Below are 19670 nucleotides of genomic sequence, written 5' to 3' on the forward strand. Positions count from 1 at the left end.
TGTTATTTTGCCCAGACCCTCAGTTTTGATGTTTGACACTAACTTTTGAAAATAATTTCCAATAACCGACCCATGCCGTGCACAAATCACGATGCAGATTCTAACATCTATTTTATTTCTTGAAAACAATTTCCCCGAGTTGTATTTAATTTGTGAATAATTCGCAAGGAAAAAATCTTCTCAGTAGTGAAAATTTAGCGTCGCAAAAATATATATATAGCCTATTCAATATTCGTATTGAGTTGACAGAGAGAGAAGATGGAAAAGCGTGATTTTAACAGGTGAAAAGCTCTTAAATTAAAGCTTAAATTGAATCTCACAAATCCAATGGTATCTTTTGATGAGTTATGTCAAATGTTCACGGACGGTGGTATAATAGGTGTAATTGCTATTTAGTGTTAGCTAAAAACAGGACACGTCAATAATAGTAACTGTTTCAAAGGCATAACATTGATTAGGCCTATAATAAGTATAAAAAATAACAAACAATTAAATGCGGCTTAAATAACATATCAATAATATTAATAGGCCTAGTAATAATCATAATTTATAGATATATATATATATATATAACGTATAGCCTAATGTTTATGTCATAGCCTCTCAACGGACAATTTTCCCAACTATGACGAATAAAAATAAATAGGTCTAACTCGTATGCCTAACTCATAATTGCGCATTTACCATTGGCCCATGAGTCTCATCTCGCCATAATGTAAGTCTTCTTATCAATACAGCACACATCATTACTGGTTGACATTGATAAATGATCCTCCAAGTAGCCCACATTTTTTTCTCAGTCCAATTCACACCCCGCAATACAGACAGCAAACTACACAAACGAATATATCCTTGAAAAATACAGCAATATCAACAAAACCGTATACCAACGAATTTATCAATCGACGTTGTTTAGGCTAAGTTACAAGACCCATATTGAAATATGTTTCCCCCCTTTTTGTCGGGGGACTGATATCATACGAAATTATTAGAAAATATGACATTTTCCTCTAGGCTTCCACTTCATTTTTTATTGCTTAAGCCTATTGTGTCTTGAGAAAAACGAATTAGTGTGGCTTTGATATTCAGCGTATCTCCCCTTATTTCGAGTAACCGTAGTCCTAGGTCATCCATCATTCCTGTCAGCCTCAATCGAGTAAGAAAACAGCCACAGCAACTTCGTCCCATATCGACCAAAACTGTAACTTGACCTCATGTGTGAATACGAATGGTGTGTTATTACGAAAATCATTTTAATTTACAAAGATATGCGGTATTTCATAAATGTTTACCATAGATACAAAGCAGGAGGTAGCTAATGTGCAAATAACCACCAAAACAAAGAATGCATTCAGCTCTTAATGTTATCCAAATGAATTGGGTCACAATATCACATCATATGGTGTACAACATATGATTAACTCAAGGCATACCTCTTCTTTTTCTCCCCAAAATGTTATTTATTTCCCAGATGAAAGGGAATATGTGCTGAAAAAAAGATTCCTCCAAAAGATTTGAGGTCAAGTTTTAAAATGAGTTTTTATTTAGGTTTTTAGTGTAGAAACCCTTCCCTTCTTCCTGTGTGCTATAAAACTATTTGAATGCGATCTAAATGGAAGTCAGTCCAGGATCCACCTTACCAGTATGGAGTCAGTTCATCAGCTCTTTCAGTCTTATAAAAAGCGGGCCTGGTATTTTGCTGGGAGCTGGATGGAGCTGCAAACTCAGAGTCAATCTCTCTCTCTTCCACAGCACATAAAGGTGGGATCAGTGATAAACTCTCACGCTATAAACTAGTGATCACAAAAGCACAAACATGGACAGAACAGTCAAATGAAAAAGCACAAGTCTATACACCACAACAGCTATTAAAAGTCTTAGTCTCCATCATCTTTTTAGATATTCCACAGTGGTTGTTTTCAAATGGTGTGCTCATAGGATGTAGTGTGTGTGTGTGTGTGTGAATGTGTGTGTGTGTGAGAACATGTGTAAGTGAGCGTATGTGTGTGTGTGTGTGTGTGTATGTACAATTGTGACAATAGATCTTGAGCAAATACTTGAAAGTTCTTGTCCCAATGGTCCACCATTGTAGAAAAATAAATAAATAATTTAAAAAAGAAAACTAATTTGTCAAAAGGTTGTTGAGGTCATTTTAGCTTCTGTTGTTCATTCAGAAGTATTTTTGTTGTTGTTGTTGTCTGTAAATGTTGTTGTTTATTCCTAGATCCTGGTCTTCCTCCAGCCATGGGGTTAGTTAGTAAAGGTCAACGTGGGCAGGGTCTGTACAGGTGTGGGTTGTCCCAGGGTAGGTGTGGTCCTCTATGCTCCCGTGCGATTGTGAGGTGGGCGTGGTCAGATGATGGGTACAGGTGTGACTTGGGCGGAGTCACGCTTTCATTGGACCACGTGGCAGGATGGAATTTTCCCTGAGCAAACCACAGAGGCCTGTCACACAAAGAAGAAGCCTGGGTCAGTCTCTTACAGAAAAACAAATATGGAACCTAAACCTTAGAAATTAAAGACAAAGCCACACGACAGAGACAAACTTAGGCCTTACAACATATACATACACTGGGAAAGTGCTGGTTCTTTGGTGTAATTCTTAAGGGTTCTCTAATAGAGAACTGTTATGGCTCTGACTCCATCATGCATAGGATAACCACATATTACTGCAAAAACAACCCCACATGGATCCTTAGGTAAATTTACTGCCATCACAGATCAGCATACGGTCTCACTACAGATTAAATTAGGTGAGGTGAACAGCCTCCTGTATTACGCCATTACAGTAAATCGGTCAATGATCATTCAATGAGAAATGATTGGATGAAACAGTCAAAAAAATTATATTGCCAACATTTATTCAGCTTGAGTGCATAAGATGTCTATGTGGGCTGTATTTAAAATTTAGGCGATGTGCCGTCGCTGCAATCACCATCATGCTCTTTGGACTTCATTAGCAAAATCTGTGGATTATCGGGAAGGGAAAGGGGCTGTGTTGGCGCCCAGTGAAAAGTGAGGCAAACGCGGGGTTCCCTATTTACATATAAAGAGCTCAATTAATCAAGGTAAGTGTCATTATAGTGTGGCTCATTGAGCAGTGGAGTGTGGGTGTTAAATAAAATACGGTGAGCTCCAGTGCCTCCGGCAGGCGATACATCTTGATTTGTGAACTGTCAGCAGGGCTAGAGAGCTGATAGGGCTGGAGGGGGACAGAGGGAGTCGAGAACCCCACACTCTTAATCATATTGGGCCCCGAGAAGGAGATGAGAGGAGGATGGAGAGAGGAGAAAAATGGAGAAAGAGAGAGATGGAGTGATGGAGAAGGATCGAGGAACGATTGAGGAACGGGGTGAGAAGGAGAGGAGAGAGGGAGCAAGAACATTTTTTTTTAAATAGATGGGGTGTTGTGGAGGAATAGGGGGGCGATTGAGGCGAGGGGTGAGGAGGAGAGGAGTAGTGAGGAGGGAGTGGGAGAAAGAGAGAGAGGGAGTGATGGAGAGGAATAGAGAAATGGCAGAGGAGGCAGGCTTGTGGGTGACAAATGTAGCAGGGGAGAGAGATTAAGGCAGTGCTTACTTCACCGTCTTCTTCAGGCTTGCCTTGGTTGGAGAGGGTTTACATGTAGTGCCACTGTCCATCCATGCCCATATTCATTCCCATGCCACCCATTGGTCCTGCAGAATGAGTGACAGAGAGAGGAACCAATTACATGATGCAATATAAACAGGTTCATATAAAACTCTGCCATATTTAACCCATGAATAGACAAACAGAACCAAAACTGATTCCAGGCTACATTGGTAGAAAGGAACAAATAACCAGTGGTGTAAAGTATTTAAGTAATACTTTAAAGTATTTTTTGGTGTATCTGTACTTTACCATTTATATTTTTGACAACTTACTTTTATTTCACTACATTCCAAAAGAAAATAATTTACTTTTTACTCTATACATTTTCCCTGACACCCAAAAGTACATTACATTTTGAATGCTTAGCAGGACAATTATCAAATTCACGCACTTATCAAGAGAACATCCCTGGTCATCCCTACTGCCTCTGATCTGTCGGACTGACTAAACACAAATGCTCTGTTTGTAAATTATATCTAAGTGTTGGAGTGTGCCCCTGGCTATTCGTAACAAAAAAAAAAGACACGAAAATGGTGCCATCTGGTTGGTTTAATATAGGGAATTTGAAATTATTAATACTTTAATGTCAATCCTTAGGTATATTTTAAGAATATTTTTGCAATTATATTTACTTTTGATACTTAAGCATATTTTAAACCAAATAATTTTAGACTTTTACTCAAGTAGTATTTTACCTGGAGACTCACTTTTACTTGTGTCATTTTCCATTCCAAGGTATCTTTACTTTTACTCAAGTATGACAATACAGTACTTTTCCCACCACTGCATATGACATGGTGAGAATAAAGGTTGCTTACCGCCAGGTCGAATTCCCATGTGCTGCTGGCCGTCGAGTACAAAGCCTCCCATTGGTTGACCGTCAGGGCTGTATGCTGTCCCCTGGCCCACTGTGGGATGTAAAATAAACCAGAAATGGGTCAAAATAGAGATATAATACTAGATTAGTATGTTTAGAGGCCATAAAACAGAAGAGATACACCGTAACAATAAAAGTGGCATTCAACAAAAATCATTATCTACATAAAAAATAATCATATAGTACAATTAAATATATGACAGAGCAACATTATCATCTCATCGTATTATTATCAATTAACAAATGTAAGTTATGGTTAACCTGTTCTGTTAGACTGGTCAATCATAGGCTGTACTATTCTCCTCCTGGCGTTGATGAACCTGGAGAGATAGGGAAGATAGAAATGGAGAAATGGAGAAAATTCCAATCACTGTCCGGACAAACATGGACTATACAGTTCACAAAGCTTCTCCTTGCTTTAGATCTCCTTTGCATTTATCTCCCGGGTCTACTTAAGATAATCTTACACAATCAAAGCATTCAGAAATCAAACAGAGTGTGACAATTTCCTACCCCAGTTTTACTAGCGTACTAATCTCTCGTGATCTAGGGTGTTAGGAGAAAGCCACATACAGCATCTTACCAAGTCTATTGATTTGGGTTTAGCCCCTTTAGCCTTGGGCTGTGGATAAGGCTAAACGTTTTGCCAATTTTGGGCAGAGACGTACCACTACCCAAAAGAACGGACAGCTTGGTAAACTAAGCATTTGCCTGCTTTGATAAGTTTATTGAAGTTGATCCATGAGAAAAATCCATAGACTTCTTATCTCCTCGGGATTAGAGGTGAACGTCTATGTAATTAGGTCCGTTGAGAATCTGATACACTTTAAAAAAAAGACCCTACCATGGGATTCTGGGACGGGGGAGGATTAAATCGCTAGAAGCCAATGTCATCTCAATTAATCCAAAACAGACCCTGTGTAAGCCCCAAATAAAATGATTCCTTTTAGATGACACACCATAACTGTATCCTCAAAACCAAATCCCCCTGTCTCTGTTCCTCTTTCCCAAAATATGCTAAGCCATCTACAAAGGGGCAAGGGTGCTGGGCCTTAAATATACTTTAATCCATAATGTTATACATGTAAAATGAGGCTGGGGGATCGTGTGGGGAGGAGGGACACACACACACCTCCCCTTTAAAGTTTCAGTGTGTCCACCAGACAGTGAATATAGATACCGCATGTAAAACAGTTCCATTTCCAAAGAGCTGAGCTTAGAACGTCTCTGCTTCTCCTAAAACATGGCTGTAGTGTAGTTGCAAATGAGAGCATATTCACCAGTGCTGGGAGGAGGCAAGAAGGAAAGACAAAAAGGAAGAAGGAAAGGACAGACATAAAGAGGGAAAGGAAGAAAGGAGAGAAGGAAGCACAGGGGTTATGGTTAGAGTGGGGACATGGGGGTTAGCTACTCACCAGTTGTTCACTTGCAGGATGGTGAGGCCTGTGTCCTGTGCTAGCTGCTTCTTCTGTTCCTCTGAAGGATAGGGGTGCTGTGGTAAACAGAGGACAGAAAGAGAAGAGTCTGTGCTTCAGTCGAAAAAAGAACACCCAGCTTGCATTCATTTCGAATGATCACGTCTAGAATGAAACACCCTTTAAAGGGAAAGTCGCTCAGGAAATGTAGTCAAGCCCTATGACCGACTCCCATCCACAGTGATCCTTGGCACATATACACACACACACAAGTCTCTCTCTAGTTAGCATAAGCACAAGTGAACAACCAAGACTGACCACTGCTTGGCCCCAGCCCCAAACACTTTGGGCTTAAAGCGTGTGGCATTGTTTGACATTATTTGACATTATTTGACAAATGATCAGATGTGATACAAAGGGACACAATTGCCGCCTTTGTTAGGGCCTGAATAGGGGCCCCGGCCCCTGTCTCCCTGTCCCTGCCTCTCCGCTGGCGGTGTGACAGAGGGAGGAGGGTGGCAGATGGCAGACAGAGGTGACCCATGTACAGGGTACAGGGTCGGAGGCGCGTCCCCATTTTGGCGCTGTCAGGGCCACAGCCACCTCCTGTGGTCATCGGGTGAAGGATGAGCTTCCAAGCACTTCATTTTTAAACAAGGCTTTCAGGCACACACATGTATACACACACTCAGCCACACAAGCGTGCACACACATGCAAGCATATACCACACACACACACACACACACACACACACACACCAACATGGTAGTGACAAAAGCCACTGTTACCACAAGTGATCGTCATGGTCACCTCCCAGCTTGGTGGCTGACAGTCTAGTGACGGATGGCTCAGTGCTCCTCCCTCAACCCAGCAGAACCCCTCTGTCTAAAAAAAACAAAAAACAACCCACTTTGCTAATGTCCCACAGACTGTTGTCACGTTGGGGCCTCTCTCCAATGTACAACCAAAATTTACTCAGGTCACTCTGGGGCAACCTGTCATTGAGCTGTGGACTTAATCCTTTTTTATCTCCAAGCAAAGGAAAGGGTCTCATGGTTAAACAAGAGGACCCTTTTACAGCTGCATTTCAAAACGCAATGTATGTTTGTCGTAACTAATTATAGACATTGTCTAGAACAGAGCGTCACAAAGATCTGTCTTCATCGGCATGCAGATGGAGGTCTTCAAACAGCGTGGCTCGCATGGAAACCAACAGTTACTGTATGACCATGCTAATGGGCCAATAAGGAATCCTAGAAGTAATGTAAACCTTACACAGCTGCTTTCTCTATAGCTTTGTAGAGGAGGATCGTTAGAGTTCTTTCCTCAGAATAGGGACCACAAAAGCTGGAGGCTAAGACCATCCAGAGAATCCCCCCCCCCCCCTCTGTCCCTTCTCCGATGCCAGCCTCAACGGTAAAGTCGGGACAAAACATAATCCGGCTCCTTTCACAATTCACACCCTCCGCGGCCCCGATGAATGCTTGATCGCCTGGGTGTTGCAACTGGACCATTCAGAGGACATTGAGGGGGCCCTCACACAGTGTTCATGAGGCACATCCTGCCACGACAAACACTTGTGCTTAACCAATTAGGCTGAAAAGGGGGAACAGAGAGGGGATAATTCAATTAGCCCTTCTTTGCCTCTTCTTTTTTTAACTGGGGAATCTAAAGGTGGGTTTGTAGAGGAAAGGATTGCTGCCTGTACAGGAGCTCGGCAACCAAATAAGAGGCTATGAAAACATCTAAGAGCGGGAAGAGGAGAAAAGTAGGAAAACTGAGGAGTAAGAGGCAGTGGCAGCGTCTTTTGGGCCCGTATATAAAAGGTGAAACTCTCCTCATTGAGGATTGGTTGGAAGTCGCTGGAATGTGAGCTAGTCCTTTCACTTTGGGAAAGTAGCCTATTCGGTTTTTGTAAAACGTAGTTCAGATGCTGAGTAAAGTGGCATCATTCCTAACAAGTGTGGTATGATGGAGAGGCCACGTTTAGACAACATACGCTACTTGTCTTTTACACAGCTCTCTGTGCCTTTGTCTCAATGACTGTTCTCACTAAGAAAACATCCGAGAGAAAACGGCTCGGCGAAGGACTACAAAGCCACAGGCCGACGCCCTTGTGTTGTTGGATGCAAGACCTTCAGTTCTCAACCGTTATTACTATTGCCCTTAGGGGTACTTGGCCTACTCTCAGGGAGTACTAGACAAGAGCCATAAGATATGTACAAAACATAGGCTTCATGGTTAAATTGATAATAGTCATGACCAGTTGCACCTGACGGTGTGATTGGTGTACAATAACCAAAAAAAGGTTGAGAACCACTGCATGAAGGGAGAATGTCTGGAGCTGGTGTTAGGCTCGGCCTGCCGTCTTACCGTAAGGTGCTGGAAGAGCCACGCTCGCATGATATTGGTGGCCACTTTGGGGAAGATGCCTCTCTTCTTCTGCCGCTTCTTGTCCTGGTCGTCCTCGTCCCCTGTGCCCGGTGATGCAAGGCTGTTGTCGAGGCCGTCTCCTGCGATAAGAGAAAGAAGTAGAGAAGAGAGGTGGCGGGATACGTTAGGAGAGAGAAGGCTTTCATTTCGGCACGTCCCCCCGCCATTCGCCACGAACACACATTAAAAGTGCAGCAGAGGTCTAGGGCATGGCAACAGCATAGCAACATAATATTCCACATATCTTTCACATTTGCATCTCCTCATCCACACTCTGCTACAGTGTCTGGATATTGAAGAGAGGTTCATACAGTATACTGTATTGAGAGACCTCAATAAAAAAAGCCAGGCTATTAACTCAATCTGAGCTACAAGTTTGACATGAAGTAATGACCGCGGGATCCGGGCTGTACACTTGACATGAATAATGACTGTTAGTGCTGTGGCCGGACACAATGCGCAGGCAGCAGCATATTTATTTATATACACTGTTGTTTGATACAGACTAATGATTTGGTTATAAAAAAAGAAAAACGAACAATAACAAAAACATCAGTTTTAACCTCATGGTTAAAGCTATGAGAGGACAATAACATATCAAACATTTGGCTAGGGATGTTTTGGTGGGTGGATGGGGGGGGGGGGGGGGGGGGGTTGTGGTCATTTCCCCTCAAGCCCCCCCCCCCCCAGTCTGTCTGTGTTGGATTGTCGGACTCACACACACACCGCACACACACCACCTCTCTCCTCCTGGCATTATTAGCAGGGCATCGTCGTTCGATTTCTGCGGGAACCTTCACACGGATCAAGGCTTCCTTTTAAACTGAGATTTCCGAGGCTTCCGCCCCTGCCCTTGCTCCCCATCACAGCACTCTCTGTGCACTCTCTCCATGTCTCTCCTCCCTTTCCGACATTAATTGTGCATCAGCAGAGATGATTTACTTTTAACAGTGGTGGTTATTTTTCTTGCCCTCTGGGCAGAGATGCCTTGAAAGCCTGCCTGGAGGGCATGTGAATAATGTATCTGAGAGACCCCTCCCCCAGGGCGGGACAGGAACCCTACTTTTCTTAGGATTCACCCTGGCATGTCTTTTTGTTTTTGGGGATGCATCAATCAAAGGGGCTTCTATATATGCGCCCATATTCATGCATAAATATTTAAGCTAATGAATATTGACATTAAAAAGGATGAGTTGGACTGAGTGGGTTGGGACGGGGGTGAGGGGAGAGAGAGGAGGGGGGGGGGGTGGGAGTTTTGACGGATGGTGTAATCCGTGGACCGGACAGGGCATAGGTGATGCTTCACTTTGTTCTCCATACCCCACCTTCTCTTTCTGTAGATGTTATAACAAGTTGTTATAACAGTTTTATTCTCTAAGGAAATTATGAGTTTTTTTGTGGGTGCAGAGTACTTGAAGGATGGTGTTGAAGACATCCGTCATTTCAGAGAGGACAATTAGTATCCTGTCTCACAGGCTGGGAGAAACACCACTCAAGACATGCCTTCAATGGTGAAATAATCAATACAAACTATGCCAATCAATCATTAAATGCTCGGGCTTAGCTGGAAATCAAAATGACCAAAACCAATATTGGTCATTTTAAGTCATTTTGTCCTTGAAGCAAATAACTGAAAAAAAAAGAAAGACAGAACTCACTAGCACAGCCTAATTATATCTAAGGAACATCAAGCCCCCTCCTGCCCCCCTCCTCCTCTCCCCCATCCTTCTCTTTTTTCCTGATCCAGAGAGGGAAGGCCTAAGGGCAGATCCTCCGCTACGCTAATCGCTTCTGACTGTTCCCTGGCAACTCAGCCAATCTAACCAGTGTGATGGTGCACTACTTGCAAAGTTGTATCCATGGAACTCTCCTCCCGTGACCTAGCCCCCTTCGCCTGCCTGCTTGCCCAGCTCCCTCCCTGCATGCCCCAGTGTCTACACGCGTAACATAGAGGAGGGGGGGGGGCCTGCTGCCGCAAGGAAAGCTGGAGTATCGCCTCAGGCGCTTTAGGAAAAACAGTACCCTAAGATATGAAGAAGAGTAGCATCCTTGTCTGGCTTCCGCTTCCACCCCCCCAACACTTCCCTACCTCTCTCTCTTTTTTATCTCTTCCTCTCTCTCTCATCAACAACAGCAGAAACCCGTTTTCCTACAGTCAGGTATAAACTGGGACAACTAGAGGCAAGAGAATCCACATGATGACATGTCCATACAAGACAAAGTGCAGGGTGGGCTACTAGCTAGCAGAACTGATTGCTGTATCCCGGTCCTGCATCGGTGATGCGAGCCCAGTGCAGCTTGCTTAATGAGCTCACCGGGACCTGATCCATCACCAGTGACACTTCTCAGCCCTCCTGTTATTACCCATGATGCACGCTGCTAAATGGGAGCTGCTGTCTGGCAGCTTGCCAAAACACGGCGAATCCATAGCGTGAAGATCTTGATAATTGCTGAATCTTCTCCCCAGATCACGAGTATGTCTAGAATTGTGCCTTCCGTAGGCCTATATCCTATTGATGGCGAGTGGTGATTGATAAGGGTTAGATATAGTTCTCCTGCCTCACTCCCTTGTTATTTGTGAGAACATTTTGTGACAGGTTCTATAGGGACATTAGCCTGCAGTGTCATTGCTGTTGTCCGGTGGAATCCGGAGGAGACTAAAAGATGCACTGACTGCATCCTGTTTCTTCCTTCTCGGCATTCCCCTCTTGTACAGGCGCTTTGCAGCAGCTAGCGCCCCTTGGGTTCCTTTCCTTTTATTTTTGCCTTTGTCATGGACATTCAAAACCCCTCCCCCCCAAAAAAAAAACATTCCTAGGATATCTCAGCCTTTTTAGCTCTGCCCCTGTGCCCCATCTGAGAGAGTCACCCTGGGGGAGGTGTTATCAAAGAGAAAGCCCTCTGCATATCACACAGCTTACAAGGAAACAACCAAAGACTGTATAAGCCATGGGTTAGCGGTTAGCCACATGGCTAACATAGCCACACAGCCATAACCATACCACCACCAACTAACCACATATCACATACCTGTGGTTGATACCCTCACGAGAACCACACAGCAACCAACCATAAGGCTCCCCGATTAGTTAAGATTGTAGGTTAACCCTTTAAAAAGGCTTTTATCATTGGCCCAGAAAACCATGACAAATGTCCATTAGGACAATAGGAGCTCCCTCATAGTAGCAGGTGCTTTGAAGAGCATCGGTAATCTCCTACCCAGGTCTGCACTACTGACGTAAGGGCCCCACTTTGGCCCCCAGTTCCCTTCCTATGTTAAAAGTGTTTGCTTTCCTCATCCCCTTGAATGAGAAAAGGGGATGAAAACAAGGGATGGAAACGAGGGATGGAAAAAGGGCAAAGGGGCCCTAGGAGGAGCACGAGGAGCAGCAGGTAGGCACGGCAGCATCAGATCCTGCTACCAGGGGCTTTTTCTCCTCTTTGTTCATCCATACATAAAAAGTGGCTCTCGGCAGGGGGGATTGTGCTTCCCCCGTCCTCTATGCATTCTCTACCCAGGTCAAAAGGGCAGGGAGGCATGGACCTTGGGTGTTCCCCTGCTGTTGTTTTTTAAAAAAAAGCCCTCCCGAGGAACCAAGGAAAAAGCCGTTCGCACCCATCCTCATCCCCTCGCTTTGCTGACATACAAGTCAGATACACAGTGTTACTGTGTTAAGCATCCAATTACATTACAAATAATGCAGGCAGGGATATTAAGTGCAATTTGTTTGACATGTTTTCAGATAGTTAGGATAAGTGAAGAAACTCTGGTAGAATCAGAGGAGGAAGAGAATTAATCTGTGTTTCTGACTGTCCTTTCATCCTCTGAATTGCTGTTGTCTTGCAAAGCATCCTCCCATTGTTTAGCTCAATGCCCTGGCTATTGATGCCTGATGGGCAGAGGGTGGTAAGTTGCTTTAAAGTCTATTCTATTTTTACTGTGGCCATAGGAGATAAAAAGAAAAACAAGTCATAAAACCCTTATAGCCTCCACTGAGCAAATCACAGGCCAAATTAACAGCCGGCACACGGACAGCAACCCAAGTAGGCTACACTACAGCAATGCTCGGCAGAATCATGCAAAACCAGTAATTGGCAGTAATGACACTCATCAGACAAGCCATCATATAACAGAGACCAGATTAAACTATAGAACTATTTCCATAACCTGACCTGGATAAGTGATAAACCACAAAGTCACTATCAAAACTCAATCAAATAGCTGTTGATTCAACAACAATCTCTTATCAACTTTATCTGAATGATAAGTATAGAGCAACAACAACCGCTTATCATTAGGATCTCTGGAAAGACTAAGTTTACCCTATAGCCTACAAAGAAAATACCATTGCCTTTGTATTGGGTCAGCACTGAGGTCAACCTTTGATATGGAGTTGAGTCTAAAGAGAAGCTGTGGGTCTCTTACCGAGTTCACTGCTGTTGTCCCCACTCTGGGAGACGTGGCCCCCGCTGGAGGGCCCCGGGGTGCCCACAGAAGGCGTGGAGTGGGCGTCTTCCAGGTCTCTCCAGGACGCCGGGTTCTGGGGTCCACAGAGGTTCATCGGGTCATAAACATATCCCACATCCCAGCCACACACCAGGAGAGGAGGGAGACAGAGAGAGAGAGAGAGATCACATTAGAGAGCAGTGGAACAGTATGCCATTACACAATATCAATGTAAATCCCGGACACACACGCACACACCGCTTCTCTCTCTCCTCATTATTAGTCGATGTACCACAGCACACAATATGGAACAATCTGACCCTGACCTCAATAAGAAAATAGAACAAGATCCAAACAATCGATAATCCCAAACTCGAAGTTACCATTTTCCCTGAAACTGAGATGGCCCCCACAAAAAAGAACAAACAAAAGCGAAGAGAGCTTATATTCAGTTAAACCTGCTAATACTGTAGAGCAAAACCGATCAGCATCAGAGCTCCAGCAACACTCCTCCCTATCCTGATTCAGAAGCCCAGTATCTGTCCAAACCCCTATTTATTGGGCCATATAAGGGTAGGGACCATGGTACTTAGACAGACTTAAGCTGAGGGCCAAACAGCAGAGCAACCTCTTCAGCCTCCTGGCTGTCAGCTGTTTGCCGGATGGTGCTCAGATGAAGAGCTCAGCCAACGACAAGAATAATCACGGCAACAATGGCAGCGCAGTGTGAATGAGGCCTCTCGACGAGCTCGACGAGCAGGCCCCCTTTTCCATCCCAACACACAGTAATTAGAAAGCTGTTTGTGTGGCATCCCCATTCAAAGTGCCATGTGTTTCCACGTTTATCAAGCAAACGACGGGGGTTCTTTACCCACACACACTCCAGCTGTTAAGATGGCATTAATTACTGATACAGTGTGGTCCATCATTCTTTAAAATTGTATCATAAAAACTGAGACCCATAAAGGCAGAGAAGTTGATGAGGTAAGTATAAGACATTACGATATCCGGATTGCTTTCTCAACTTACATGATCTTCAAATCATAGGAAAAATGGCAGTATCAACTAGCTGGTTAACCCGAATTCAAATATACATTTTTCAAGCCAGTCGTACCTTAACTCAAATGAGTATTATCACTCGGTAAATGTGCGATATAAAAAAGGTGCTGGCTATAGGCTGGGTTGTGCACTCAAATAGGGAGATGAGCTCACATTTGCATAAGAGCAGGGGATGGCAAAAGAGAGGCAGAACTTGATGTCACTTAGAGAAGCATACTCAGACCAATATATTTTCTTGCCCTCACACATTTTATCACTGTGAGGGTTAGCCTTCACTATAGAAATAGAATGAGTAGAGGAAACATAGTTCTAAACTCCACAATAATTGTTTGTTATTAACTTCTCACACATACATTAGTTGCTGTTAGTCTCACAAGTCAAGACAAATGTTACTGAAATCATGCAAATGGGCAGGACTGGAAACGGAGGCTAAAGTTGCCTTCGTCAACACATAGCTAACATAAACAAACAGCTGGTGTTTCTTCTCAAACTTGAACTAGGCCCAACATACGGTGTGGTTGGCGTTCACATGCAATACACACAGAATGTTGTATGTGCCCTCACACCCAGAGAACTACAGCTCATACATAATGCAGTGGGTGAAGTGGTCCTGTGTGGCTCAGGTAGCAGAACATAGAGCTTGCGACACCAGGATTGTAGGTTTGATTCCCGGGGCCTACCATACATCAAATGTATGCACACACGACTGCAAGTCCTTTTGGAATTAAAAACATATATTATATTACGAAGGGAAACTGGATCCCAGGATGACCAGCAGGAAAATGTCCCGTCTTGTCAGACGAATGAACCTTGACAGTGTTTGTTTGTGTCTACAACCACCGAATCAACAAAGTGCAACATCGTCCAAAAATGGAAGTCAATGTGGACAGTGGAGAGCATTTCTTTTGGCTTACTTCCGAAAAATCGACTGTACATGACAGTAATCTAATATGAGGAATCTCCCCAACAAAGTTCCTGCCATTGCTCCAATGCTAAGGTTAAGGAACCGTGCCATCTGAGATGACATGTGTGACAGGGGGAGTGGGTATTGGGAAGAGGAAGAGCCAGAGTAGGGGGCACCCTATGGGCACATGAATTGACAAAGACCCCCCTCTTTACTGACAATAATAATCTGATTGGATTCGCATTCAAGTGTAAAATCAAAACACTAGAAGGGGAAGGAGAGGAGAAAGATCCATTACCTCAAAGTAAAAACATCAAAAATTTAGGAAAGAATAGAAAATTATAGAAAATTGACTTAGGAAATGTCTAATAAGCACATTCTCATCTAATACACAACATATGCCATTGGCAGACGCTTTTATCCAAAGCGGCTTACAGTCATGCGTGCATACAGTTGTCATTCTCTCTCGCTCACTCTCTGATAAACAGATAAAGTAGATGATTTATACAATAGAGCAGAAGAAGGTTAAGAACGAAATAAATCATTCCCTCTCGTATTCCTCCTATTTTTAAGAAGACACGAAAGCTCCATAAAACTTCCCTACACACCACCAGGACAACATATGAGAACGCACACACATGAATTAAGGGACTGATTGTCTCAGTTTTGCACACACCAATGTGCATTAGATAACGTTTTGCTAATAGGTTATTAATACAAAAATCGTTTAATACCAGTAAATTACATTTGACCGTCTATTTTAAAAGCTGTTGATTACATGTTTATCTATTAAACTGACTCACAATTACGCACATCTCTTGAAATTATATTTTTTTGTACGTCACAGACACCATGTAATTGGGACCCTTTGTCAAAAGTAGCACCAATATGTTGGCTAATTTCAAAGCCGAACCACTCACGTGATCTGCTAGATTTGTGGAGGATCCTGTCAGGTCATCGAAGTCAGATTTGCAGCCATCTCGGTCGTCTATGACCAAGTCTATGGGCATTTTGCCTTTCAAACAACTGATGTACCGATGGCAGAAGTTGTCGCAGAGCTCGTGCACCTATTCAATGAAAATTCGTGTTAGCAGCACTCTTAACACAGGACATTCGTGCAGCAGCCAGGTAAACTATATGCTTAGTGTGTTCGAGTAAAATATGCAGTTATGAGTACAACTGTGCGATTATATCAGTGATTGCAGGACGTTTTGACAAAAATATAGAAAAACACAAAAAAAGCACATCAGTAAAGATGAGTAAAGCATCAAATATAGGTCTACAATACAACAACATAATTTACCTTCTCTAATTCCAAAAGATGAAATCGTAATACTTGTATAGCTTGGATCATCTGGAAAAGGAAAATATAAGAGTTAGGCTTAATTCATGCTGGCATGTTGACCTCAAATGGATAGTAACTAGCCTATCGTCGCTGTCTGATGAAAAGCTCAACAGAAAGAATAAAACGCCCATATTTTCCTATTAACGAGCATATTATAAAACTTCAGAAGCTATTCTGAATATATTTTCTTGGTCCTAGAGTCATGAAATGTTCAGAGTACATTGAGGGGAGTTACTGCTTTCAATTAATGTAAAACGGAGATGAGGTTTTAATTAGACAGCGACTGCATGAATGCCCACTGCAGGCATATACAGTACAGCAAGTGATATGTAACAGTATTCTACAAGAATTAAAACAATGTATTTTCTTATTCAAATGGATTCAACAGCACAGCAATGGTTCCTAGAGTCCCTGCTTTGGGGATGCCCAAGGCAAGGACCTCCGCGGCTTCCAACTGCAGAGGAACAGAATAGGCTTTGGATTGAAGACTCGTCTGCATTTCCTGTTGCTCCTTCAAATGAACGTTTTGAATATCCGTGTCGTGTTCAAATAAAGTGAACTCAAACAAGCCCATATTACACTATTTATCCAGCTGCGCAATTGATGCGTAAACAGTTGATTTGCAGGTTAACTTGCTTACCAAGTTGTCCAACTCTGGATTCGATGAAAATAACGGTTTCTCTGCACGTATCTATAAAAAAATAAATATATAATATGAGTCTATTGTCTGCATACAGCAATCAGTCCATCAATCGATCAATTAATCAGTCAATCAATCCATCCACCTATCAATCAAACATTAAATAAATTAAGGAAAACATGTTTAACATTTACAGTAACCTTCACAACAATAATATCTGTATCCCTATCTTTGCTGACAAAACGTGGCTTAAACCACAAGTAGCCTACCTGTTTTGCAAAGACAGCGATGTCTTCGTTGAAGGAGTCTGACGAGCAGACATCGCCGCCCGCTACTCCAGGCTCCCTCGGTGTGCAGGTCGCCAACTCACACTTTTCAAACACCAGTGCTAGCAGAGGGAATAACGGGTGACTGCAACATGATGGAAACAAAACGTAAATATGTGTTCCCGCTTTCCAGGTATATTAGATAAAAACATGTTTTAAGTAGACTGCATTGCATTTGATCCGTGTTTTTTTTCCCGGATGTCCTACAATAGCTGACAAAAGGGAAGTGTCTCCACTCAGAGTAAGGGCCGAATCTTGAGATGCAATATGCTCGTAAAATAGGCCTAGATTTGTTGTTGCGCAAAAATGAATTAAATTCGATTTACTCAATCATGTCAAGTTAGAATTTGGTTCTAACTTCTGACTAAATCCTTTTAAATACTTCACTTGTAACTGTTATTTGTAGACTATATCAAACATAAGAAAACCCAGTGTAAAACCATGGGAAAAGTCTGATGCACACCCATAGATTTGATCTTTGTCTCTTTTTAGTCCGTCGTTGACAGCGCTGCCCATGCTGCTGGGCATGATGTTGTGGGGTGCGTGGGCTCCATAGTGCTGGGTTGGATGAGGAGGCGGACCGTGGTTCAGGTGGTGGACTTGCGGAAGCGGCCGGGGAGCATGCGGGTCTCCATACATAGACGCCGGGAGTCCAACTCCGTCCATCCCACCACCATAATGGGCCAGCTCATCGTACTGGATGGAGAAATACAGTTAAGTGTGAGAAACTCGAGGACTGTCTGTTGGCATGCTTCTATCACGGATATACAGACATCCCCCTCCAAACACAAGCCTTTATGCATGAGGATGACAGTAAACATTCATCTAATCAAATTGCCCATGCATGGAAAACAGAACAATGCATCGAATACAGGGTCCAGACTTCTTATGGGTATTCCAAAAGGAAATTGGATTCAGTTTGATCAACTCAGAAATTACACATTGCAAGTGCACTAAGACCTACCCTTTGCGCCATCGACATGGGCTTGTCTTGGAGATAGAGTGGTAAGAAACAGCTACTGTCTCAGTCCGCAGAGAAGGTGGCGTATGAAGTTGATGCCTTTTACGTCCGATTGAATATTGTAATCCGCAGTGGCAATAAAAAGGAAACCCGCAAGAATAATTAATGCAATAGTCTAAATGGCGAAATCACCATGGCGGATAATACTAAGAACCTTCGGTTAAAAAGTTTTTCTAATAAGCGCATCGACAACCCTCGTGTATTGGTCCTGCTGTCAATCACCGAGACTGCTTGTCAAGGTAATCTATAGCCCATACAGTTGATAGAGCTGTTTCGTTCCAGAAGGCCGTATATTGTTTCCAACGCACCGTTTTCCCTGAAAACGAAATGTAGCCTAAGAAGAAAGAACTTCCCAGGACAAACAGGCTATATCGATGCGTCGGTCCTCGTGGCCATTGCCTCCTGCTCTGAAATGTGAAGGTGTCAGCGAATGTTTGCAGGTTGGCTGTGAGCGCGCTTATAGGATAGACTGGCTCCACTGATCAGCGGTAGAAGGTGATGACGGAACCTGGAAAGAGGGAGGGTTTAACCAGTCCCATACTGCCAAATAAAGGGGGACTGGAGTAAAGCCCATGACACGCCAACGAATGTTGTTTGCATTGGATAAGGCAGAGGGTGACGCAAAATAACTGTCACATCTTGTCACCAAGGCGGTGAGGATATCCATTGCAATTAGCGCAAGAAAGGAATTTGGTAGATGACAATTCAACACTTTAACTATTCCCTTTGAACGTAACCGTCAAGAAAACTGTACTTATTTGTTTTAATGATCTAACTTTTACAAATGTCTGATTATTTTTAGAGCAGTCTTGAGAAAATATAATTATATTCCACTTTCTGTACTAATGATCAAGGTATAGGCTTACATTATAGCATGCATAGTATAGGCTGTGGATAGGATATAAAACAGGAGTTGAATTTCGGCGCAAATAGCCTCACTCAGCCGTGACAATTGCTCACCCAGTCGTATTTGGATATACACTCTAAGAAAAAAAGGTTCTGGATAGAACCAACAAGGGTTCTAATGCTTGCTTCATATATGGCACCCCTAATGGTTCTATTTATAACCCTTATGTAGGGTTCCATATAGAACCCTTGGGTTCCATATAGAACCCTTAGGTTCCATATAAGGTTAAATGTGGAACCAATATCGGTTCTTTATAGAACGAGGTGCGCCATGTATGAAGCAAGCACATAACCTTTTTTGGCTCTATCTAGAATTTTTTTTTTCTATGAGTGTAGCATATATATAGGTTGAATCGGATATATTTTGGGCACCTATTTTGCTCTTTATGACAGATAATGATACCTTGAAGTATGCCTTCCGGTCCAGCGCCAGGATTGGATAACAATGCATCCGTAAACAGAGTTTAGGCTACAGACACTATACATGTATATTGTGGTCAGCGTATGAAGAGGTTGTGTTTCAGATGGTAAGAATGCTGTTGGCGTGTTGGCTCGAATTCTCTCTTCCTTTCGACGTTCCATTCCTCCTTTTTTTTCCCGGACAAGTCATGCCTACTGGACCAACATGTGTATAAAGGAATGTTGTTGACAGATAAAGATAGA

General features: G+C 43.0%; 1 protein-coding gene across 1 annotated transcript; it reads right to left on the reverse strand.

Moving 5' to 3' along the window:
• Positions 1-1520: 1520 nt before the first annotated feature.
• On the reverse strand, positions 1521-18623 carry meis2b (Meis homeobox 2b). The gene is made up of 13 exons (XM_020495986.2): positions 18045-18623; positions 17544-17776; positions 17024-17165; positions 16755-16805; positions 16073-16123; positions 15690-15836; positions 12786-12900; positions 8300-8439; positions 5926-6002; positions 4772-4830; positions 4452-4541; positions 3580-3677; positions 1521-2445 (listed from the first exon to the last, which is right to left on the reverse strand). Exons 1-12 carry the CDS (start codon positions 18060-18062, stop codon positions 3619-3621), a joined length of 1182 nt encoding a protein of 393 aa, XP_020351575.1. The 5' UTR covers positions 18063-18623; the 3' UTR covers positions 1521-2445; positions 3580-3618.
• Between the last annotated feature and the right edge of the window lie 1047 nt (positions 18624-19670).

The sequence above is a fragment of the Oncorhynchus kisutch genome, linkage group LG12 (assembly GCF_002021735.2).
Source record: "Oncorhynchus kisutch isolate 150728-3 linkage group LG12, Okis_V2, whole genome shotgun sequence".
NCBI classification, from domain to species: Eukaryota; Metazoa; Chordata; class Actinopteri; order Salmoniformes; family Salmonidae; genus Oncorhynchus; species Oncorhynchus kisutch.